The sequence below is a fragment of the Dipteris shenzhenensis genome, chromosome 1 (assembly GCF_047967505.1).
Source record: "Dipteris shenzhenensis isolate YYH24624 ecotype China chromosome 1, Dip_SZ_1.0, whole genome shotgun sequence".
Classification (NCBI taxonomy): domain Eukaryota; kingdom Viridiplantae; phylum Streptophyta; class Polypodiopsida; order Gleicheniales; family Dipteridaceae; genus Dipteris; species Dipteris shenzhenensis.
In genome coordinates this window covers 52,450,804-52,476,917 of record NC_141596.1, presented here as the reverse complement: position 1 = coordinate 52,476,917, position 26,114 = coordinate 52,450,804, and the positions used below count along the sequence as shown (strand labels likewise).

Here is a 26,114-nt window from a genome sequence, read left to right as displayed (position 1 = left end):
ATGCTTTGGGTTGGTAGCTTTATTGGGAATGCAGTGACCTGATTCAACGAAGCATGTAATGTAGACCCTACTCTTGCACAAGAGATGTCTTCAAGTTAACGCAATGGATGGGTGTATGGGCCAAGCGCACAAGAGTAGGGTCCTTTCATGAGATCACCATGTTATAGTGTCTAAGAGCTGGGACAAGGAGGCTAAAATAGATTATGGGTGAGCTATGTCCATGGCCACAGGTGAAGAGCAGCCAAACTCTACACCCTCTCAACCATTAAGAGGTCATGAGATTCAAAGGGCACAACACGTGGTTAGTAACATAGACAGAGTGTCACACTTGGCATATGTCATAGAGAGGGAGATACAAGTTGGCGAGAAAATCGGCTCAAGCACCTATGGCACTATATTTAAAGTGCAGTTGTTAGGAGCTGCAGGGTTGCCATATCACATGGAATATGCCAAAAAGAAGTACAAGGGAAATATTGGGACACGTACACGAGAAGGAAGGAGAGAAAAACTCATGCATATTTTACACCCAATCCTTGTACGTGTGATCGTAGCAACCCAAGAAGAGCCACTATGGACCATCACGCCATAGTTTAATGGTGGTAGCTTGTTGCAGCCCTTCAGATTCTACCAATGGACTAGGGTAGGTTCATACACTACTTCCACCATTTTCTAAGGGGAGGAGCGAATCTGATGGCAACTAGGGGCAACTAGGGGAGTCCAAGCTACATTAGAGAAGGAAGATATTGCCCAAATCAATGTACTTTGTGAGAATCTCCTCCATATCATCCATGCACTTGTGGATGGTTTAGCAAGGCTACACGCTAGAAGGTGGATGCACACAGACCTACACTCGGGCAATATCTTATTGGATTTTGTTGGAAAGTCTAGATGCCGAGTCGGCATCATAGACTGAGGGATGGCCATGGACTTCTTAGAGAGTCGAAAGGCATTTAAGCATCTGAAGAAGTAGTCTTTGGAGACAGATGCCGACTACTGAGTTCGTAGGAAAGAGGAAGAGCATGGGTAGAAAAAGAGGAAGAGCATGGGCGGAAAGAGGAAGAGCATGGGCAGAAAAAATGGCTTGCACCTAAGCTACAAGAAGCATTAAGAGGTAGATATACATGCCATGCAGATATGCATGCATTGGGATGGATCATTGTTGAGATAATTTAATTTTTTGAAGATGTCTGGGGTTATCTTGAGGATGATTGGAAAAATTCCTCCTTCTCATGTCATTAATTCCATTAAGCGTCATGCAAAAGAACAAATGATGCATCACATTGCCGATCAGAGAAAGCCACTTGGAGAGACCAGTGATATCTTAAAGAGAGTAGAATGTGAGGGAGAATTGGGCTATGAGGCCTATGGAAGAGATGAGCCTTGCCCTTAGGATTGCAACATAAGCCACATTTTTTGTCTTGTAATATTTTTGGGACCCCATGTGTCAAACTTATTGTAATGAAATTCTTGTTAAAAAATAAAATTTAATTTGTACCATTTGACATAAATAAAGATTGCAACATGTACATTTTGTTAAATTAAAATAATTTTGTTATAACTTGTTTTGCATAGCATATGTAATAGTTTGCATCTTGCATGGGATATGTAACATTTTCATCTTGCATTGAGCATATTGCATGTGACAAGTGCATCTTGCATCCTACGTCACACATTGGCACCTCACAAATGTTGAATTTGATACATGCAGACTTTGCATACTGTTGCACACCAAGCATTCATCTACACTTCGCTCTCTATAACAAGCAATAATTCCTGTGTCACAAGGAGAGGATACTCCTCCTTTGCCTAGTGAGGTAGAAGGCTCCAAAAGAGCATGCAAACATCCATTGATGCAAGCAAGAGGAGGCTGAAGAGTAGGCTTGATGTGCTGAGCATCAACGCTTGTAGTTCAAGCGACTACGCAGGGTTGCTAGTGCAACGCCTAAGCATGTGCAAGATATGATTGCACGTACATCCTATATGCTCAACTTGGAGGTTTGTATGTTTAATATTTCAAAATTTGCATGCTTCCAATATTAGATGTATCATTTCTTAGGTCTTTTGTCAATAATTATCACATACAAACTAGCAACCAATGCCGTGGGCATTGGTTTTGCAAGCATGCAATGGAAAGAAGTGAACAAGCTTGTCTCAAAATAAGAGCTTTTGGCAATATGGCCCTTAGAGGCTTATGAAGAGGAAGCCTAGGGCAACCAAGCGAGGAGACGTAGGAGGGAGGTGGAAGCACCCCAACCCAAGCTTTGGACCAGCACGAGAGATAGAAGATAACAAATTGCCAAAATTAACGGATTCAACAAAATGCTAGGTAGATATATATCTAGATATATGGGAAGGTGCCACACCATAATGAAGTGGCGATGTACTTTGCAAAATTCTTGTACGTGCACTTCATAAAGGGTATCTAGGTGGATTTCTCATCTTATAAAGGACAAGGGTAAGAGATTACAATGTACATTTACATCCAATAATAGGTTATTAAGAAATTAACAACTTATACCGAGTAAAAATTGAACAGAGGATCTTACATTTATAAAACTCAGCAATTGCTGAGAGCCTTAAAGTGAGCTTAAAGTCCAAAAGATTACAGCTATCGGCCCATAACCATTCAAATATAAAAGTTAACAATAGTGCATATTGAGAGCCTTAAATTGAACAAAAAGAGATTACATAAATGTAATAAAAGCTCAGCAATTGTTGAGAGCCTTAGAGACCAATGCATTACATCCAGTGAGCCAAAAGATCATTGAGAGCCTTAGAGGCCAAAAGATTACATCCAGCCATTGCTTGTTGAGAGCCTTGTCTAAAAAAGAGGGAATTTGTACAACTTAGTATTTCTGCTAGTCTAGCTTGTTGCATTAAAAATTTTTAGGGAGCCAAAGGAGGAGACAATGGAGAGGTTGAAGACCATGCACATTGTTAGGACTCAAATTATATTGCAGTTCTACCTTCATCGATAGTTCAAATTTCACTTGCTACAGTTAGTGTTTTGTAGTTGATTCAAACAATGTTTTTCACGACACTTTGAGTAAATTTCTTGCACCATGTCTACGACTAGCAACTTCAATCTGGAGGCATTTGTTAGGCTAGACAACTCTAATTATGGCACATGGAAATGCCGAATGGATACCATTCTTGTACTTTAGGACAAATGGGAGTATGTTGATGGATCTACACCTAGACCATTGGATGATCCAGCCAGCAGTAGCTCTATCTCCACCTGTTGTCACAGCACGAGCAACGGGATCTATAGTGGGATATCTAACTACACAATTAGTTTTTGCGCTTGTAGCAGATCCTGCCATTGCCTGAACTTAGGTAGAATGGGATAAGAAAGATAAGTATGCATATCATCTGATCAGGCAAAATGTGCAAGATGTCATGCTAGGACAGCTCAACAGCATCAAGACATCGAAAGAAGCATGGGATATGTTCGCAGCTCTCTACGAGTCCAAGAACACATCCAAGATTTGTCACACTGAGAAACCAAATCAACCAGAGTTTTTGCAATAGCAACAAAACCGGTCATGCTTACGTACTCATAATTAAAGACTACAATAATCAACTTGCAGCAGCAGCAAGAGAGACTATGAATCTAGCAAAAATTATTCAAGTCATCTTGAATGGACTACGAGAGGGATACAAGAATCTAGCCTAGAGTATTGCCATCCAATGGCAAATTTCAACATTGGAAGAACTTCAATCAATCATACTTAGTGAAGAACTCAGGACTCAGGCCATTCAAGCACCCAAAGGTCATCCTAATGATCAGGAATTCACAGCTTCAGACAGAAGTAGAGGCAGAGGTAGATCATTCCAGAGAAGTGGTCATCATCAATAAAGTCAGAATCAACATCAGCAGCATCCTCAGCAATATTAGAATCAGCAAAGAGGAAATCATTCCAATTGAGGAAGATTTTAAGGATGAGGGAATGCATCCACCAATGTGTCAAACATCTAGTGCAACTACTGTCATAAGTTTGGACACTATGAAAGAGATTGCTGCAAAAAGCAGTACGACCAAGGCGGTCAATCCAACAGTAATCGAGGGAATTTTTATGGTAGAGGAAATCATTGTGGTGGACATTCTAGTCACAATCATTTTGCAAATGAACATGGGAATATGTTTCTTGCAAACAAAGAAATGCATAATACTGATACAGTGCACCTAGACATGGATTGTAATCCAAAAGATGATTTCAGCTATCAAGTCAACCAAGGAGACCAAGATCCTTGGTACATCGACAGCAATGCATCATCTCACATGACAAATCATTAGGAATGGTTCACAGAGATGAAACCATTAGAAGGACAAAAGAATGTCATCTAGACAATAGATAATACACTAAATCCATTTCAAGGGACATGCATTATCACTAGTATGAAAGGATTGGTAAAAGATGTACTTTATATTCTGAAACTTAGCAAGAACCTCCTGTCAATAGGTCAAATGACAAAACACAACTATAGAGTCATCTTCGACGGAGATGAATGCACTGTCAGAGACAAATCCAGAAGATATCAGCTATAGTAGGAAAAGGTATCAAGGAAGGACGCTTGTACAGAATGCTAGCTATAGTACCAAAAAAGCATGCCATGTCAGCTCAACCGCAATAGATGCCACTATCTGCAAAATGGCACAAGAGATATGATCATGTCAATTTCAAGAGCTTGTTAGATCTCAGGAATCAGAATATGGCAATCAGGATACCAAAGCTACAGTTTCTTGGAAAAGTTTGCAAAGCATGCTGCTTCAGCAAACAAAAGCGAACCAACTTCAGCAGAAGCACCTCTCGAGCATGAGGTATTCTTGATTTGATACACACAGATGTATGGGGTTATGCCCAGACCCGCAGCATCAATGGTTCACTTTACTACTTGACTTTCATCGATGACTACAATAGATATTGTTGGGTCTACTTTCTGAATGAGAAATTTGAAGTGTTTTCCAAATTTCAAGAATTCAAAGCCATGGTAGAAAACCAGACAGGCAAAAAGATCAAAGTCATGAGATCAAACAAAGGAGGTGAATATATGTCTTCAACATTCATGAACTTTTGCAAAAGTCACGGCATTCAAAGACAATTCACTTGTGCAGATACTCCTCAACAGAATGCAAGAACTGAAACAAAGAATGGTACTTTAGCAGACATGCTTAGTGAGAAGCATCTTTCGAATCAGTATTGGGCAGAAGCAATAGCCACTGCAAACTATTTGCTTAATCGGCTTCCTATCAAACCGATACAAGGTATGACACCTTATGAAGCACTCACTAGAAACAAGCCACACATTGGGCATCTCCACATATTTGGTTGCATAGCATATGCCCACATCCATGATGATCATCGCAGGAAATTTGTTGCAAAGTCATGCAAATGCATCATGGTTGGCTACAGTGAAGAAAGCAAAGCATACAAGTTGTATGGTCCCATCAACCGCAAGGTCATTATCTCTAGAGATGTAATCTTTGATGAGGAATCAGAATGGAAAACCTCAAATACATAGGACATAGAAGCATTGACTTCACAGTCATCTACATAAATGGTTGATGAAGAAGAGCAAGAATTGCCAAAAACACCCCAAGCAGAGCCATAGCAGCTCAGACGGTCTACTAGGGAAAGCAAACCTCCATCCAAATTGACATATGCTTAGAAAGGCAAAGCAATTCAGGTTGAAACCACCAACTATGCTCTTATGACTACCATCATGGCTACAGAAGAGCCAGTGTACTTCAAAGATGCAGTAGACAAGCCAGAATGGCAAACTGCTATGAACGAAGAAATGGATGCTTTGTATCATAATAATACTTAAGAATTATGCGACCTTCCACTAGGAAAGAAGGCCATAGCAAATAAATGGGTATACAAAATGAAGTACAATCATATGGAAGTATTCAAAGATACAAAGCCAGACTAGTTGCAAAAGGATTTGCATAGCAATATGGTCAAGACTATGATGAGACTTATGCTCCAATAGCAAAGATGGATTCCATACAATTCTTGATATCACTAGCTACACTCAGTAGATGGAATGTGTACCAGCTCGATGTCAATAATGCATTGCTCAATGGTTACCTAGATGAGGAAGTCTACATGCAACAACTAGGAGGTTATGTTGAACCAGGAAAGGAGAATAAGGTTTGCCATCTCAAGAAGAGTCTCTATGGCTTAAAGCAAGCACCCAAAAGTTGGTACAGCAAAATCGACAAGTATTTTGCTGATCTGGGATACATGAAATCCAATGTAGATCATACTCTCTACTATAAAGTTCAAGGGGAAGACATTACTATTGCACTTTTGTACGTAGATGATTTGATTGTGACAGGAAGCAAGGATAGCTTCATCAGAAAGTTAAAACAAGACTTATCTGCAGAGTTTGACATGAAAGATCTTGGACTTATGCACTATTGTCTTGGAATTGAGTTCTGGAGAGATTCAAACAGCACTTTCATGAGTCAGCTCAAGTATGTTGACAGCCTCCTGAAGAAGTTTCATATGGCAAATTGCAAGATTGTAACCACTCCCATGGAATAGAGTTTGAAACTTACTAAAGATTCAAAAAAGCCTACAGTCAATGATAGGTACTACAGATCAAATCTCTTATATATCTAACTATCACACAACTAGAGATTTGTTATGTAGTAAGCTCACTAGCACAGTTTATGGAAAATACAAAACAGTCTCATTGGAATGCAACCAAAAGAGTCTTGAGATACATCAGAGGTACAAGATAGTTTGGGATAGAATACACAGGAAGTCATCCAAGGTTGCATGGATACTGTGACAATGACTATGCTAGAGATCATGATACCAGGAGATCCACACAGGGATATGCATTTTTCCTTGGTCAAGGTGCTATATCATGGTTTTCAAACAAACAACCAACTGTTTCTTTGTGTTCGACTGAAGCAAAATATAGAGCACTCATACAAGTGCATGTGAGGCTATATGGCTCAGACGACTATTGTCATAAACATATTACTTTGATGAGTCAAAGCCAACAACAATATACTATGATAATCAATCGGCTCAAGCATTGGCCAAGAATCCAGTATATCACTCCAGGTCAAAGCACATTGATGTCAAAGAGCACTTCATCAGAGAAAGAGTGTTACTTGGTGACATCACACTGCAGCTTTGTAATAGCAAAGAGAATGTTGCAAATATCTTTACCAAACCACTCGGTAAAGAGCTATTCGAGAAACACCAACTAGCTCTTGGTTTGACGCATAGGAAGGACATTCCCATTAAAGGGGTATGATGGAATGTAATGTTCAGTTCTTCTTTGATTCCCCAGAATCATCATCTTGAGGGAAGGATGTTGATCTTGAGGGAAGGTGTTAAGAGATCACGCTCAACATCATGTGATCCTATGTGAGTAGCACTAACCCAATAGAGTGCTATAAAGGAAAGGGTTAGATGACCTAACCCTAACCCTAAATGAGTTTCTATATTTTCAACTAAATCTAGTGTACAATTAGTCATTTGTGGTGGAAATTAATATTCACCATCTATGTCGACTCCAAGTAATACACCCACCATTGAAGCATGTCCTCCTTGTAGCTATTTTCCTCCTTCTTCTCTGGGTCTATTTCTGTGAGTAGGTCATCCAACCTCATTTTCAGATAGAACAAAAGCATTCCAAAGTCTTTTGGGTATGCCATAGATTCGCAGTAGGTGGATTGGTGTACAGACTTTTGGGGCTACATTTCATAATGGGCTCTTAGTTGTGTCTGCACTACTGCACTTAAATAAGAAGAGAGTTCATTGAGCACGACCTTATCATTCTTAAGCCTCATGTTAGTTGTCTAATCGAAATCTTTTGTCTCACATTAGTTGTCTAATAGAAATCTTTCGTCTCACATTAGTTGACTAATCGAAATCTTTCAGTCTCACATTAGTGATCTAATCAAAATCTATCATCTCATATTAGTTGTCAAATCAAAATCTTTCGTCTCACATTATGGTCCTTGGCATGTCAAAGGACACTATCTAGTCACATAACTGAGAAAACATTGCTCCAGTAAACTCTAGAGAAGATTAATAATTCAATAGATTACACACAGACTACATCTCAAAGGCTCTTTTCCTTCAGATTACATCTCAAGGACTCCTTTCCTTCAAGGGGCTAGTTCCACATTGCTTTGAGTAGGTCACCTTGTCGAGCTCCCTTATTATAGGCTCGGCCCTCCTTGCTCCTTTCCTTACTCCTTTCCATAATGGGGCTGGTTCCTTCCTTCACGGGCCCGACCCCTCCCTTCATGCCGCTTTCTCTTTCCTTGATTTGAGCTTCCTGGTTGCAGGTTCGTCGGCCCCTCTTGCTCCTTTCTTGAAGGGGCCTGGTTTCTCCCTTTAGGCTCCTTTTCCTCGCAGTCAATCTTGGCCTTCTTCAATTTAAGCTCCTTGTTTTTTGCATCTTTTGCCCAAATGGCAAATTGAGCTGCAGCATCTACTTTCTCATCATAGATAGCTGTAGCAAGAAGGCACATTTGATCCTGTGACCTGGGCAATGGCAAATGGCATTCTCTACATAGCGATTTTGCATACGCAAATACCCCAAAGCAAAAAACATGTACAAGGTGGTAGCACGCAAGACATCGGATCATGCAGTCATCTATGATGGGGGTATGGCAGACCATGGATTTTGGACCCTACTGCATAGCAGGATAGGCATCCAATTTAACTATTGTGGCTGCCGTCAATAGCACAGTCTTGCTCTGTATATGATGAAGTTGCTTCTTGATTCCTTCCTCCCTCATCCTAAGGTTGCGGATGTTCTCCTTCATCTTCTCCACTCTTTGCTCACTCTGTGCAACAACTTCATCTGAATTCCTCAGCATCTGTTGAAGCTGCTTAAATTTCTCAAAAACATCAACATGGGCCATTTCCAAGACTTCCACTCTAGTTTGGAAATCTCTCAAGATGACGGATTGCTTTTCATAAGTGTCGAAAGCCACGGCAAGCTTGTGCACATCCCTATCGTAATCTTGTTGCAGGGTCTTGTAGCTTACTCTTTGGACTTCCAATAGTGTAACAGTTTTGAAAAAACAACCCTCACCATGGCTACTGCAAGTTGCTCCACCATGGCTACTACAACTTGCTCCATCGTGGTTGCTCTCTCTACATCCTTCCTGGCTTGGAGAGCTACCTCACTTTCTTCTCCACTCTCTGCCCCATCCTTCCTGGCCTTGAAACATCTCACAGTTCCTGCATCACCTTTTTGGTTTCTGCATTCTCCCTTTTTAGGTCCTCCATCATCTAGTCTTTTTCAATGTTCAATGCGTTCTGCATATTGTAGAGTCGTTTGTAAAGACCCTCCTTTTTGGCTCTCTGATCTTCAAGCTCCTTTTGCATCATTGCTAGCTCCTTGTCCATAATGTCCCCGTCACTTCTCACTTCTTCGAGCCTATCTCGGAGCTCCTTCATCATGCGCTTCTCTACTTCTTCTCTTCTATTCCTTTCCATGTCGACCATTTTTATAGTGGCCTCAGCTTGCTGTTGTGCCTCCTCTACCTTGGCTTCTACACCTTCCCTTAGAATTTTCTCAAGTTGCGCTGCCTTTGCTGCATCGGTGGCTTTCTCTTGTAGAAAATTCACCTTGTGAGACATCTGCTTATCGTATTGCTCAAAAATCCCTTTGAGGGTAGATGCCATCAAGTGCATTGCAACTCCAATGGACTGAGATGACAATTGGGATTTGCCATCCATGCAATTCTTCAGGTTGGTTAACACACTCTCAGAGATTGCCCTTGAGAAAGATACACCACATCCTTTCAGTTGCTCTATTGCTACTTGAACTTGCCAAAACTTCACGGTTCCTCTCATATCAGGAAAGAAGTGAATGGTCTTTTTCAACACATCTTGGAGGTCTGTTGGCAAGCTAGAAAGCTTCACTCCACCATCTTTATGAATCTGAGCATTGGGGTATACATCTAGAATATCATGTCTCTTCCACTGCTTCTCGAAGAAGTGTGCTTGTTGCAAACTGCCTCCAGTTATTCCTAGATCATTTTCAATCACGCTTTCAATGATGGTAATCTTTTGACCTTGATAGACTAATTGCCCCTCCTTCACGTTCACGTCCTGTACCAACCTAGTGAAGTTTTTGAGAGCATCCAAATTGGGCTTTTGAAGAGAGAGAGAGGAGCTCCCATATGTCATGATTTCAAGATTAGGGGAGGAGAGGCTCTCGCACTGTGCTGCAAAGGGGGAGGAAAGATTGTGTGAGGAGCCCCCAGATGATGTAGGGTCCATTATGAGAGGGGATAGAAGTTGTAGGAAGAGTGCAAGGGAGATAGAAATGGTTGAGAGGGATAGAAGATGAAACAGTGAAGGAAATGGAATAGTGGAGGTTTGAGTTTGCAGTCCGATTGCAAGGGAGAAAGAAATGGTCGAGAGGAATAGAAGATGAATCAGTGAAGGAAATGGAATAGTGGAGGCTTGAGTTTGCAGTACGATTGCAAGGGAGAAAGAAACGATGGAGAGGAATAGAAGACAAAACAGTTAAGGGAATGGAATGGCGGAGGCTTAAGTTTGTAGCCCACGACTACACTATCAAGGTGAGAGCCACCGCGGTGGTTGGCCTGAATTTTGATTAATTCAAGGCAGCAGTACTAACTTGCATGGTAATGAAAGATTAGAGGTGATTAGGCTTCATGATTTACTTTTGTGGGAATTACTAGCCAGTGGTGGTGGCTAACATCAGCCACGTCTGTCATGGCTACGATTCCACCGGGCTGGAAGTTAAAATTACCAGCCACCGCTCACCAACCACCGGGCTTAAGCATGCATGAACAATACGAGTGCAATAAAAATTACCAGTCATCATCGGGCTCACATGCTCGGTAGAGTACTAGAGTGCATGGTAATGAGTGATTAGAGGTGATTAGGCTTCATGATTTACTTTTGTGGGAATTACTTCCTGGTGGTGGTGGCTCTCATCAGCCATGTTTGTCGTGGCTACAATTCCATCGGGCTAGCAGTTAAAATTACCAGCCACCACCAGGCTTAAGCATGCATGATCACTACAAGTGCAATAAAAATTACCAGTCACTGGGCTCACGTGCTCAGTAGAGTACTAGAGTGCATGGTAATGAGTGATTACAACTATGTCTACTGTGGCTATGATTCCACCGAGTTGGTAGTTAAAATTACCAGCCACCGCAATAACCCGCTCACCCACCACTGGGCTTAAGCATGCATGATCACTACGAGTGCAGTAAAAATTACCAGTCACTAGGCTCGGATGCTCAGTAGAGTACTAGAGTGCATGGGAATGAGTGATTAGGCTTCATAATTTACTTTTGTGGGAATTATTGCCTGGTGGTGATGGCTCTCATCAACCACGTCTGTCATGGCTACGATTCCACTGGGCTGGCAGTTAAAATTACCAGTCATCGGGCTCACATGCTCAGTAGAGAACTAGAGTGCATGGTAATGAGTGATTAGAGCTTCATGATTTACCTTTGTGGGAATTACTACTCGATGGTGGTGGCTCTCATTAGCCACGTCTGTCGTGGCTTAATTCAAACCATCAGTCATATCAGGGAGAATTTTTAAGCCAATCTATGGATGTTGCCACTCCTAGTGCATATCTCGTGGTTAACATGACTAAGAAGCATCTATATCCACCAAAAAATTTCCAAAAATGGAAAATTTAAGCTCAAAGATAATGGGACAATAGGGCAAAGTTGCTGTAAAAGAATATGCATGGGAGGAAGGCATACAATTTAATGGTACTAGTCATATAGCTAAATAATATGCAATTGCTTATTTATTAGTTGCACTACACATCTGCATTAGATGGATGTCAAATTGAAAAACCTAAACCTATGATTGTAATAAGGGATGCATATGAAGCATCCACAAGGACTTGTGGAGAAGGGGTGAATAAAGGGAGTTTTCAATATTATAATTAAAAAAATCAACAGCCTATTATAACATTATAGTAATAATAATAATTTCTAAAAAAATCAAGGGCTTGTTCTTATAAGATTGAAATCTATTAGCAAAGGTTCTGGAGTGGACTTGACTATGAGTGTATGTGATGAGAAGAAAAATGCTCCTAGTATCAGACATGAATATTATTGGCAGCAATATCATGATACAATTGGCTGTCGATTTTCAGCAAGAGAGGATGGCATACTTTTAGTCCAACAAGGTAGATTGATTTCATGTTTAAGCAATTCATGGCATTGGATGCCCTTCCACTTAGCACACCCATGGGATATGCATAAGCTTCAAAGATATGCTTTTAAAGATTACACAATATATTGACAAGCAATTGGGAAGCTAATATACTTGATGATAGCACCATATCTCAACACATATTGCTATGCATTTGGACTTGTGAGCTTGTCTATTGCGACATCATGTATCCACCATTGGAATAATATGTTAAAAATATACTTAATGATACCAATGTGGCATGACATATATGCCTATGTGATTGGAATTGTGAGACAATTTATTGTCAAGCCATGTGTATCATCATCCAAAAAGGAGCTTGCCATTGTGGCATTGCCTACAATAGAGGCTAAGTTAGTCTGTGTCTCCATACACCCTAGATTAATCCATTGATTCTCTGAGATATTCACTAAAGCCTTGCCTCATGAGAGTTTGATAAGTTTACATGGCTTTCATGTCTTTTTGATGATGAGGCTATTGAATGAACAAAGCATGCCATTATGGCATTGCCTACAATAGAGGCTTAGTAGGTCTCTCTGTGAAGCCATAAGCTAAGTTGGGTCCTAGAATGGTCAATTAATTCTTTGAGAAAGCATGCCATTGTGGATTTGCCTACAATAGAGGTTGATTAGGTCTATGTCACAAGCCATAGGCTGAGATGGCTCCTAGAGTAGTCCATTCACTCTCCAAGAATAAAGCAATTGACTTATGCACTAAATTCTTGCCTTGTGAGAGGCTTTGATACATTTACACTACTTTTATGTCTCTTTCATGTTGAGACTATTTAATGACAAGAGGTGAGTAGTCATGGAGGGGAGGGGGGTGATATATGGGTCATTGGTTGGTTTACCAACTTCTACACATAGTTGTGCCCTCTCTCCTCATCTCCACTCTTCTCCTCTCCCCTCTTCATATTTTATCATGGTATTAGAGCTCCCTTGCCTTCAGCTAAGGTGTTGCGATCCTTGAGAGAGTGTGATAGTTTAAGAGTGATGGTCGATGATAGTGCAACACATAACCTTGAGAGAGTGTGATAGTTTAAGAGTGATGGTCGATGATAGTGCAACACATAATTTCTTAAACTACTTGTTAGTTAAGAAATTAAAATTGCCTGAGAGTCCAAGTGCCCATAAATATGTGGTCTCTTTGGCAAAGGGCAGTGATAAAAAAGTTTGGGACACCATGATATATGGTGTAGAGGTGGATATTCAAGGCTATCAAGATGCCTTGGATTTCCAAATCATGCATCTCGACCGAACAGATGTAGTGCTTGGTCGAGAACGGTATAGTCTTGGGCATAGCTTACAAAGGAGTTATCTTAATAATTCATTATGTTTGAAAAAGAGAGTAGAGTCTTCCAGATTTAAGGAGAACATGATGTGCCTAACTCTCCTCTTATTTGTTCAACGGAATTGGAATGACTACTACACCAAGAAAAATGCGAGGTATATTTTTGTGGACCTACTTTTATGTGCCCAACGAAATTACTCTCAGCATATGAGAAGGAACTATATGCTATATAGTCTATGCTTTTAAAAAGTAGAGGCACTATTTATATGGTGCAAAATTTGAGATCATCTTTGATCAGGAGAGCATTAAGTGGATTTGTAAGCAGCCAAAGCTTAAAGGTAGAAAAGCTAGATGGGCTGAGTTAATGCAAGAGTTTGATATACAATTGACATATAGGAAAGGGAAGTTCAATGTGGTAGCAGACTCTCTTAGCTGAATGCCAATTATTAATGAATTGAGTTTTACTCAATTTCAAAATGATTTCCTAGAGTCCTTAAAGGGGAAATGTGAGTTTGATCCTCACTTCTCTGAAATATGGAAAGCAATTAAAAATAGGGATCCAACTAATCGAGAGGCTTTCATTGAGGAGTCGCATGGAAATAGCGATGCACCATAGGTTGGTGATAAAGGACTCAAGTGGAAAAAATATACTATTGAAGATGGCTACCTGCTCTACAAGGGTAGAGTATGTGTCTCCGATGATAATGACATTAGGCGCCAAATTCTTTTTGAATGTCATGATAGTCCGAGTGCTGGACACCCGAAAATTCAGAAGACATATGTGCTTCTGAAAAGACAATTCTTTTGGCCCAGAATAGGTAAGGACGTCCAAGGTTATGTATTGAAGTGCAAAAAATGCCAGGTAAATAAGGCTGAACGCCTTAAGGTAGGAGGTCTCCTACACCCATTGGAGATTCCATCTAGCAAATGGGAAAGCATCTCCATAGATTTCATTGTGGGGTTACCTAGGACACAGAGGGGGCACAACTCTGTGTGGGTAATTGTTGATCGGTTGACCAAGATGGCTCATTTTATTCCTATCAGTGAAGATGTTAAAACTCCAGAATTAGCTAGGCTACTTGTGGAGCATATCTATAGATTGTATGGGCTACTAGTCGGTATTGTTAGTGACCGGGATAGCAAATTTAATAGCCATTTTTGGAGGGCTGTGTTTAAGAGGTTGGAAACTTCATTGAATATGAGCACCGTGGATCACCCACAGAGTGATGGTCAAACTGAAAGGGTCAATCAAATCATTGAGGATATGCTTCGAGCATATGTAAGTAAACGGAAAACTAATTGGGAATAGTATTTGCCCATATTAGAATTTGCCTATAACAGTGCCAAACATTCAGCTATAGGTTTCAATCCATTCATGATGATGTATGGATTTCAACCAAGAGCCCCAATGACAGTGGGACTCGAAAAAGAGAAGGTTCAAGCGGCCAAAGACTTTCTTGAGGATATGAATCAAACACTTAAGTTAGCTAAAGATAGCATAAGAAGAGCTCAAGATAGAGCACGAAGTTATGCAAACCTCCACCATAGAAAGTTGGAGTTTGAAGTAAATAAGAAAGTCTACCTTAAGGTATCTGAATCTTTAGAATCTCTAAAGATAGGTAAATGTCCGAAGTTATCTCCTAGGTATTGTGGACCATTCACAATACTTAAGAGGATTGGAGAACTTGCTTACAAATTATCCCTACCTGAGGGATGTAGAGTACATCCAGTTTTTCATGTTAGTAGGCTAAACAGAAAATTAGGAGATGATGATAATCTCATTGGAAATAAAGTCCTAGTTGAACTCATTGAACCTGCATCTTTACCACATGAACCAGAAAGAACTTTAGATAAACAAGAAAAAAGAACGCGACATACTATATGGCAAGAATGTCTGGTTAAGTGGAAAGATAGACCTAAAGAGAGTTCAACATGGGAAAGGGTAAGCAGTCTCCAGAGGAGGTTTCCCAAATTTGTTTTCGAGGATGTAAACCATTCTTAAGGGGAAGGGAATGTTACGTCAGCCATAATCCTGGGAGTGTGGATATGGTGAAGTGGGAAGTCAGAGGGCTTGACAGTGCAATGGTGGACACGCGAATTAATGCCTAGCATTTATTAAGGATGCCAAGAGGGGTTTAAAAGATTAAGGTCCTTTGAAAGGACACTTGGCATAAAAGGGGTCCACATGTCATGCACTGGGTTCAGGGGATATTCTAGAGTCAGGCTGAGTCAGGCTCCACAAAAAGGAAGGAAGGACAAGGAACTCAGGAGAGTTCACGGATGAAGGGAAGGAGGCACTCGAAGAATCTTGGTTGGGTGGTGAATTGAACTGGAGCCCTCTTTACGGTGATGTTAAACCAAAAATGAAAATCAATCGATTTTTTGTGCTCTATGCGCTCATCACATCACGTGCACATTTTGGTGCAAGTATCACTCACTTTTGAGCCTCACCCGACAAATCCACTTCCTTCATGCACATCAGCCTCTACATCGATGCATCTGACCTAGCACATAAAAAGAACCAAAGAAAAAGAAATTATTTACTGTTCTTTTCTTTGATCGACGGTTGGTATAAATCTAGATCAGAGTAGACTAGATCGACATAGAGGAGATGATTTGAATTTCTCCAAGTTGCCATGCTCAAAATTCCCGACTAGTTCCCACTCAGGGTCAGTCCGCATGCTCACATACGGTTTCACATCATCACATTTCCTGAAACCTGACATTCATCAGTTCGATGAGTAGACTTTAGAGTGTTCAGAGGCATTGACCGATTGATCAGTGCACAGACTGATTGATCAGTAAGCAAACAGCACATGATTTGATTTCACACACACATGCCATCATTGTAAAGCCTATTCGGCTATTTTTCGGCATTGTGCACATAATTTTGAGCCTTGTAAAGCCTCTTGACTATTCTTGGCATCATTTTTCACAAGCCTTGTAATTCAAATCGGATTATATATTGCAATTCTACCTTCACCAATAGTTCAGATTTGACTTGCCACAGTTAGTGTTTTGCAGTTGATTCAAACAATTATTTTCACGACACTTTGAGTACAATTCTTGCACCATGCCTACGACTAGCAACCTTAATCTGGAGGCATCTGCTAAGTTAAACAACTCCAATTATGGCACATGGATATACCGAATGGAGACCGTTCTTGTACTTCAGGCCAAATGGGAGTATGTCGATGGATCTACACCCAGACCATTGGACGATCCAGCCAGTTGTAGCTCTACTCCACCTGTTGTCACAACACCAATAGCGGGATCTCTAGCTACACTGACAGTTTCCACACCTGTAGTAGATCCTACCATTGCTCGAGCACAGGCGGAATGGGACAAGAAAGACAAGTATGCATATCATCTAATTAAGAAAAATGTGCAAGATGTCATGCTAGGACAGCTCAATGCCATCAAGACATCAAAAGTAGCATGGGATATGTTCGCAACTCTCTACGAGTCCAATAACACTCCCAAGATTCTCACACTGAGAAACCAAATCAACCAGAGTTTTTGTAATAGCAATGAAACCAGTCATGGTTACGTACTCACGATCAAAGATTACAACAATCAACTCGCAGCAACATGAGAGACTATGAATCCAACATAAATGGTTCAAGTCATCCTGAATGGACTAAGGGAGGGATACAAGAATCTAGGCTAGAGTATTGCCATTCAACAGCAAATTCAAACACTAGAAGAACTTTAGTCCAGTCTTACTCGGTGAAGAACTCAAGACACAAGCCATTCATGCACGCAAAGGTTATTCTAATGATCATGCATTCACAACTTTAGATAGAAGCAGAGGCAGAGGTAGACCATTCTAGCAAAGTGGTCATCATCAGCAACAAAGTCATCAGCAGTCAGAATCAGCATCAGCAACATTAGAATCAGCAAAGAGAAAATCATTCCAATCGAGGAAGATTCCAAGGATGAGGGAATGCATCCACCAACGTGTCAAGCATCCAGTGTAACTAATGTCATAAGTTTGGACACTATGAAAGAGATTGCCGCAAGAAGTAATACAACCAAGGTGGTCAATCCAGCAGTAGCAATCGAGTAGACCCAACAATATCATTGACGACTACAATAGACATTGGTGGGTCTACTTTCTGAAAGAGAAATCTAAAGTCTTTTCCAGATTTCAAGAATTCAAAGCCATGGTAGAAAACCCGACATACAGAAAGATCAAAGTCATGAGATCAGATAGAGGACGTGAATACATGTCTTCGGCATTCATGAACTTTTGCAGAAGTCACGGCATTCGAAGACAATTCACTTGTGCAGATACTCCTCAGCAGAATGCAAGAGCTAAAAGAAAGAATGGTACTTTAGCAGACAATGCTAGAGCAATGCTTAGTGAGAACCATCTTTTGAATCAGTATTGGGCAGAAGCAATAGCCACTACAAACTACTTGCTCAATCGGCTTCCTACCGAATCGATTCAAGGTATGATACCTTATAAAGCATTCACTAGACACAAGCCACGCATTAGGCATCTCCGCATATTTGGTTGCATTGCATATGCCCACATACATGACGACCATGGCAAGAATTTGATGCGAAGTCATGTAAATGCATCATGGTTGGCTACAATGAAGAAAGCAAAGCATACAAGTTGTATGATCCCATTAACCAGAGATGTAATCTTCGATGAGGGATCAAAATGGAAAACCTCAAATACACAGGAGATAGATCACCGATTTCACAGTCATCTATAAAAAAGGTTGATGAAGAAGAGCAAGAATTGCCAGAAACACCCTGAGATGAACCACAGCAACTCAAACGGTCTACTAAGGAAAGCAGACCACCATCTAGATTGACATATGCTCATAAAGGCAAAGCGATTCAGGTTGAAACCACCAACTATGCTCTTATGACTACCATTATGGCTACAGAAGAGCCAGTGTACTTCGAAGATGCAGTAAACAAGCCAGAATGGCAAACTGCTATGAATGAAGAAATGGATACTTTGTACAATAATAATACTTGGGAATTATCTGACCTTCCACCCGAAAAGAAGGCCATAGCAAACAGATGGGTATACAACGTGAAGTACAATCTAGATGGAAGTATTCAAAGATACAAAACCAGACTCGTTGCAAAATGATTTGCACAGCAATACTATCAAGATTATGATGAGACTTATGCTCCAGTAGAAAAGATGGATTCCATATGATTCTTGATATCACTAGTGGCACTCAACAGATGGAATGTGTACCAGCTCGATGTCAAGAATACATTTCTCAATGGTTACCTAGACGAGGAAGTCTACATGCAACAACCAGCATGTTATGTTGAGCCAGGAAAGGAGAATAAGGTTTTCCATCTCAAGAAAAGACTTACGGCTTAAAGCAAGCACCTAGAAGTTGGTATAGTAGAATCGACAAGTATTTTGCTGATTTGGGATACATGAAGTCCAATGCAGATCATACTCTCTACTACAAAGTTCAAGGGGAGGACATTACTATTGCACTTTCGTACGTAGATGATTTGATTGTGACCGAAAGCAAGGATAGCTTCATCAGAAAGCTAAAACAAGACTTATCTGCAGAGTTCGACATGAAAGATCTTGGACTTATGCACTATTGTCTTGGAATTGAGTTATGGAGAGATTCACATAGTACCTTTATGAGTTAGCTCAAATATGTTGACAGTCTCTTGACAAAGTTTCATATGGCAGATTGCAAGATTGCAGCTACTCCCATGGAACAGAGTTTGACACTTACTAAAGATTTAGAAAAGCCTACAGTCAATGATAGGTACCACAAGCAGCTCATCGGATCTCTTATATATCTGACTATCACACGGCTAGATATCTGTTATGCCGTAAGTTCACTTGCACATTTTACGGCAAATCCAAAATAGTCTCACTAGAATGCAGCCAAAAGAGTCTTGAGATACATCAGAGGTGACTATGATGTTTTTTTCCTTGGGATAGTGACTATGCTGGAGATCATGAGACCAGGAGATCCACACAGGGATATGTATTTTTCCTTGGTCAAGGTGCTATATCATGGTTGTCAAACAAACAACCAACTGTTTCTTTGTCTTCGAGTGAAACAAAATATAGGGCACTCACTATAGGTGCATGTGAGGCTATATGGCTTAAAAGACTATTGTCAGAAATAGATTACTTTGATGAATCAAAGCCAACAACAATATACTGTGATAATAAATCGGCTCAAGCATTGGCAAAAAATCTAGTATATCACTCCAGGACAAAGCACATTAATGTCAGAGAGCACTTCATCAGAGAAAGAGTGTTACTTGTTGGTGACATCACACTACAGCATTGTGATAGCAAAGAGAATGTTGCAGACATCTTTACCAAACCACTCAGTAAAGAGCTTTTCAAGAAACACCAACAAGCTCTTGGTTTGACACAGAGGAAGGACATTTCATTAAAGGGGTATGATGGAATGTAATGCTCAATCCTTCTTTGATTCCCCAGAATCATCATCATGAGGGAAGGCATTGATCTTGAGGGAAGGTGTTGAGAGACCATGCTCAACATCATGTGATTACATGTGCATAGCACTAACACATATAGAGTGCTATAAAGGAAAGGGTTAGATGCCCTAACCCTAACCCTAAATGGGTTTTTATATATTCTACATTTTCAACTAAATCTAGTGTACAGTTAGTCATTTGTGGTGTGCTCTCTAGCTGTGCCCTCTCTCCTCATCTCTACTCTTCTTCTCTCCCCTCTTCATATTTTGTCAGATGAGACTATTGGATGACTAGAGCATGCCATTGGGGCATTGCCTGTGCAGAGGTTGAGTAGGTTTGTGTGTGAAGCCATAGATTGAAGTTCAATGAATAAACTTTATGTATTTAGGGTATCCCTTTTAGAGTCCCATATACGTTATTTCATTTCTTTGTCATCATTTTCTATGGCAAACTTGTGTGATTTTCTTCTCCCCATGTGTGAGTGTGTGTGTGTGTAGCCACTGTCTAAAATTGTTTCCTTATAGTCTAAGAACAAGTATGCTGGCATGGATTATAACATGTACTCATATCTGCAAATCTTACATGTTAAAAGCTTCCACCATAGTACAATTTAAAAGCATGAAATTTGTATGGAGCTAATGAAACTTTACTAGGTGATGCTGTAGGGACATCAATGATATTCCAAGGATATGTAGTAAAAGGCTCCAAGGAACATGAAATTTGAGTTTTAAGCTTTACATTTATGGTGGTATCCAATCCATGGTTATCATTTTGAATACTTGCACTCATGCCATAGCCTAATGTAATAATACAATGGTGCATACAAATTGATGCCACAAAGCAAGTTCATACATTTATTCTAGGTTACAATGCATTAAAGGAGAATGTCCTTCTTTCAGTCTTGCTTATTTGTATGGTTGGGTTCCAAAGAATTAATGGAAGTTCTTTTTCTCTTGAAAAAAAAAAGGGAATATCTTTTATTGGCCTTATACTCTGCCTAACAGTTTTCAATTTGTCATTCCTATCCTAAAATTATGGATAGATTGCAATGCTAATGGACGGTAATATTGATGAAGCAAAAGAGGAGTGCCCTGCCATATTTATGGCATTCTTGTACAATTGATACATTAAGAGTTGTCTATACATATTGAAAAAGAGGTTCCAAAGGTCTTGATACAAACATGGCTACAACTAACTTATGCTTTGGAAAATTAGCCTTTCTAGAGAATATTTTATAACTTTCTTCGACACTTGCTATGGAAAGGTTTCTAAAGTGATTCCAAGCATTTGTACCAAGGGTGCCACAATTAGGCATGATCATTCTATGCTCATATTTTTTCAAAAAAGTAGAGCTTTGATTATATTTATTGTATAATTTACATTAACTTTTGCACTTTCCAAGTGAGTGAAGCTAGTGTGTGAGGACAACTCCTCGAGATGCATCATATCTATTTATTGGGAAATTCGAGGATAGTGTGAAAGTGGTCAAGGCATAGGAGAAGGTGTCTAAGGTTGATGAGACATTGCCAACAAGATATATACATTGGAGAAGGAATGAGGCATTACTTTTGCTTGGAGTGTGCAAAAATATTCTTCAATAAAAGGGCAGGTTGTTAAGCTTGTACCTCTTTGAAGACAAACATTGAACACATAGCACATGCTAAATTTAGCATATGCGGCGAATAGTTTTAGGCTATGACTAATGGTATAGATTCATTGAAGTTCTCCTTACAATAGCTTTCTAATATTAAAGGGAAGGAGATGGAATGAAATGATCTAGGGTTGGACAGAGGTCCCATAGTTCGTATGTTTTGGAGTTTCTTTCATTGCTCATAAGGTTGCGAAGGGTCCCATCAACAAGCCAAAACCTCTTCATAGAGTGATAATCCAACACATGCTCTAAAGGGCATTCATGGTTTCTTAGAAGATTAAACATAAGACCTTATTACATTTTGATTGAAACTAGGTACAAGCATTGGAAGCCTAGGCTTCAGAACTAGCACAAATCCATTTTATGGTAGAGTGCGTAGCTTCCCTGTGGATGGTGCCATTCTCTTGCAATTGGAACTAATTTGGTTGGGAGATTAACAACCACTCTAACACTATCCAATAGCACTCATGTTGCTCATTTGACGTGTCTTTTCTTTTTGAGAAAAGGACTGATTTTTTAAATTAAAAAACCAAAAAGGTGAGCAGCCTCCTTAACAAGTAGGCAATTGAAAAATATTTGACAAGATTCCAACGCTAAATAAACTCATTTGGCATGTCTCCTAGTAGCCAAGTACTATTGAAAATTCAAATAGAATGAGTAAGATGGGCAATCCATAATAGTTATTGCCAAGAGGGCTTACTTGACTCTCCTTGCACTATTCCATAAGGTTAACCGTAGGATTGTCTTCCAAACTAATTCTAGAAATAAGTGAACTCACAGGTGCGACTTTCTACCACCAGATGGATCCGAGCAAACCTCGTCTGGTTGCCGACCGTGGCTACTCCACCCGCAGCAGCCAGAGGGCCTTCCCAGGTGCTGGTCTCTCTCTTCTACGACACCGCTGCCTCTGCGACTCGAAGGTGTGGGAGAGCATAACTGCACGAGGTCGGACTGTAACAATTGTAAGCTCACCAAGCCATCCAGAGTTTGACGAAGAATGCCTTCCTAGGCAGAATTTAGCAACGATTGCTTATTGATCAGAGACGTGATGCGACTTAGCGAAGAGTGCCTGTTGATGAGAGAGAGGATCCGGCGTTCCAAGTCTCGACTCTCGGGGGAAGTTAGCAACGACTTTTATTGATCAGAGACGTGATGCGACTTAGCGAAGAGTGCCTGTTGATGAGAGAGTGACACGATCCGGCTGAAAATGTGCGAGATTGCTAAATGAGGAGAGAGAGAGGATGGGAGGATTTGGTTTCACGTCTTGGAAGGACAGGAGTATACAGTGAATGATAAGTGCCGATCTCTGACCGATGTAGAGGGAGAGAGATTTGGTTGCATGGGTGGTCCTTTTTGTGGCTTGTGTGTGTGAGAGAGAGAGAGAGAGAGAGAGAGAGGAAAATTTGTAGTTGTCCCTTCTTGAAAGAGGCAAGGGAGGAGTTTTATCGACCCTTGGACACACTAGCCGTTCTTGAGTCCCTGAGCCCCATGAAAGTGGAAATGAGGGGAAAAGAGAGAGGAGGGTACGCAGAGCTGGGGTAGCAACGACTGTTGATAAGTGCCCTAGGGGGGGGGAGAGGGGGAGAGAGAGAGAGAGAGAGAGAGAGATGCAGCGTTGGGTGAGCAATATCAGAGCTCGTGTCTCCTGATAGAAAGGAGAGTATGCAGAGCTGGAGTTGAGAGAGAGAGGTGTTAGATTAGCCATGTCCAAGTGTGGAAAGCAGAGTGCTCTTGTTGTGGAAAGCAGAGTGCTCTTGCCTCTCCAATTGCTCTTTCCTTCAAACCATCGACCTCTCCTCAAACCTCCTCTCTGCCTCCATCCCCCCCTCCCTCTCCCACCTTAGCTACCTCACCAGCTTGAATTTCTCCAACAACCACCTCTCTGGTCCCATCCCTCCCCAGCTCAGTGCTTGCGCTTACCTCAACGTCGTCGACCTCCATCTTAACCAGCTCACCGGCACCATCCCCGGCCAGCTTGGCCTCCTCCAACGCTTGAAGGCCTTCGATGTCTCCGACAACCAGCTCTCCGGCTCCATCCCCGCAACACTCTCCAATACCTCCACAGGAGCTCCTCGCTTCAATGCCAGCTCCTTTCTTGGAAATAAGGATCTTTATGGGTACCCTCTGCCTCCGGTAACGGTCCACGGCGTCTCCGTCATCGCCATTGTGGGCATTGGCTTGGCGAGTGGATTAATAAGCCTGATCGTGAGCTTTACGGCCGTATGCGTCTGGCTCCGGGTCACGGAGCATGGGTTTGCAGCAGAAGAGGGGAAGATCTCTCAACTCGTGTCGGAATCTTAATCTGAGGTAGAAAGAATTTCTACCGTTTTGATACATTACTGTCTTTGAGATGCAGTAATGCTCGATTCGCAGATGCGGCTTACGTATCTTCACAGCAACATCTTGACTTCTATTGAAGCACGAAATGAGGACGGAATGTGATTTTTTCAGTTGGGCCTGTCTTGTCAATACCGTCTTGATGCTGAAGGTGCAAAATTTCCTCTCCCTCGTTTTGTTAGTTTTCTTGTTTCTTCGAGCTCCACTGGAGCTTCACTTCGTGTTCTTTTATTATAAGCGTCACACTTACTTGCACATTGTGCTTGATAACAATCATTGTCAACGGACGAGGACAGAGCCAAAGATTATATTCGTAGGAATTCCAGGTTTTGTCTAGGTATACAATGAACGTAAAAGGGACAATACAAAGTTCAGATTTGCTGTTAAACTGTATGCATTGCTATCGGGTTGCGATATAACGGGAACAGGGTGGTTCTGCGCGGATGAGCAAGGCGACTTTTATGCTAAGAAAAATTTACAGGAGGAATCTTATTAAAACCGCTGGGAAGAGTTTCGGGTCGGTGTTTTTACATGTGCATAGGTAAGACGATTGAATGCTCCCTGCTCTGTTAGAGTACGTTCTCGCGTCTGGAAGCAATTCGACAGAAATGCCTAAAGCATGCCATGGGGGTTTGGGAATTGCATGCACAATATTTGGGGCAAGAAGGGTTTGAGACCGGTTGGAGATTGGACGTCCCTAGGAACGAGAAGGTTTTGCGGAAGCTTTTGCTCCAATTGCGCATCGAGATTCGAGTGTTCTTGGACTGAGAGGCAAAATTTCGACAAGTCTCGGGCGAAGAGAGAGGGTGAGAGATTGACATCCGATGCAGATCCAAGGAAGCAGTGGAGAGACACGGCCGTTGATGCAGGGTAGTATACCCTATTGCTTATCTCTTGCATTCCATGGGAGCAGTGGCCTAATCCAAGCTACAAGGAAGGAAGCAAGCAAGAAGTAACTAATCATGGGAACAACTGTAATGCCTTCATTTAGGCACCTGAGGGGTATGTCCTTACCTAAATGAAGGCATTACACTCAACTTGAGCGCCTCTTTCTCACACTTGGAGCTTATTTCAACCTCTTTCAACATGTACTAGCACATATCTTTGAACATCTAAGGGCCTTCCCCAAACGATCGCATGGGCGATCAATTGTTGAAAATTTCCAAGAATATGCTTGCAGCCCACCCAAAATTCCTAAGAATGACTCCCAAGGATGGGCCCCCTCTACGTGAAAGTCCTTGAGTCATAGGCGTTCCGCCCAACAAGTCTCTTTTGACCTATAAACCTAAAAAGAGCGTGAAAATTTTCACAGGCCATAGCATACATAGATTCCAAAAAACCCTCCAATTTTGCTCACATGGCTAACTCCCCAAGCCTTCCACGTGCTTAAGTGGCTACTCCCTAAGCCTTGCACATGAGGATGGGACGTGGGTCCATCGGTCACCATCTAAGAGTAGCTTGGGGCCTTCCCTATCTCATCAATGACCACCACGATATGCATATTTTAATCTCTCTTTTTATGCACTTTCGTGGTGAGCTCTCCTCACTGCACACCCATCACTTACTCATTATAACCTTAGGATGGTTATCCCCTCCAAATAATTGCCAATTAGCCAAGCAATATATCAGGACCACCAACATTGTTTGGCACAACACCTTGCACAATATTTTAGTTATGTGTCTTTTGAACAACATAATTGTCGAAATTCGGTGTCAAAGTCCAGTGTCCCTTAGGAGCTCAATGGTTGTGGGTAAATGCATTAAGAAGCTTGGAAGTCATCAGGTGATTGATGGAAGTTGAGATAGATGAGATGAATGCCTGCACAATTGTGGATGACGAGCTACAAATGGGAGTTTCCATTGAGACTAAACCCAAAACCTCCCAAAGCGAGGTTCAATGAGCATAATGAGCATCCTCCTCTAAGAAACATGGAGGCTCTCTTGGATGACCCCATCCATCCAAATGCACATAGGATCTCCTGAAATTTTAGAGTACTTTTCAAAGGTTTTAGTACTCCTAGTTATACTTGCATTGAAAGCTTCCTCTTTGGATGCTGTCATGTTGTTTGTAGCTTAAAATATTGCGGTCCGCGGAGCCATATGAGATAAGGCCAAGGAAAAAGTTTGATAAAAATAAGAAGTTTGCTATTAAAGATAACTGCAAATCATCGAAT

At 41.1% G+C, this 26,114-nt stretch overlaps 1 protein-coding gene across 1 annotated transcript; it reads left to right on the top strand.

Moving 5' to 3' along the window:
- Positions 1–220: 220 nt before the first annotated feature.
- LOC147906016 (uncharacterized) lies at positions 221–23,904 on the top strand. Its single transcript, XM_087383853.1, has 2 exons — positions 221–482; positions 23,351–23,904. Exons 1-2 carry the CDS (start codon positions 221–223, stop codon positions 23,902–23,904), a joined length of 816 nt encoding a protein of 271 aa, XP_087239979.1.
- The last annotated feature ends 2,210 nt before the right edge of the window (positions 23,905–26,114 follow it).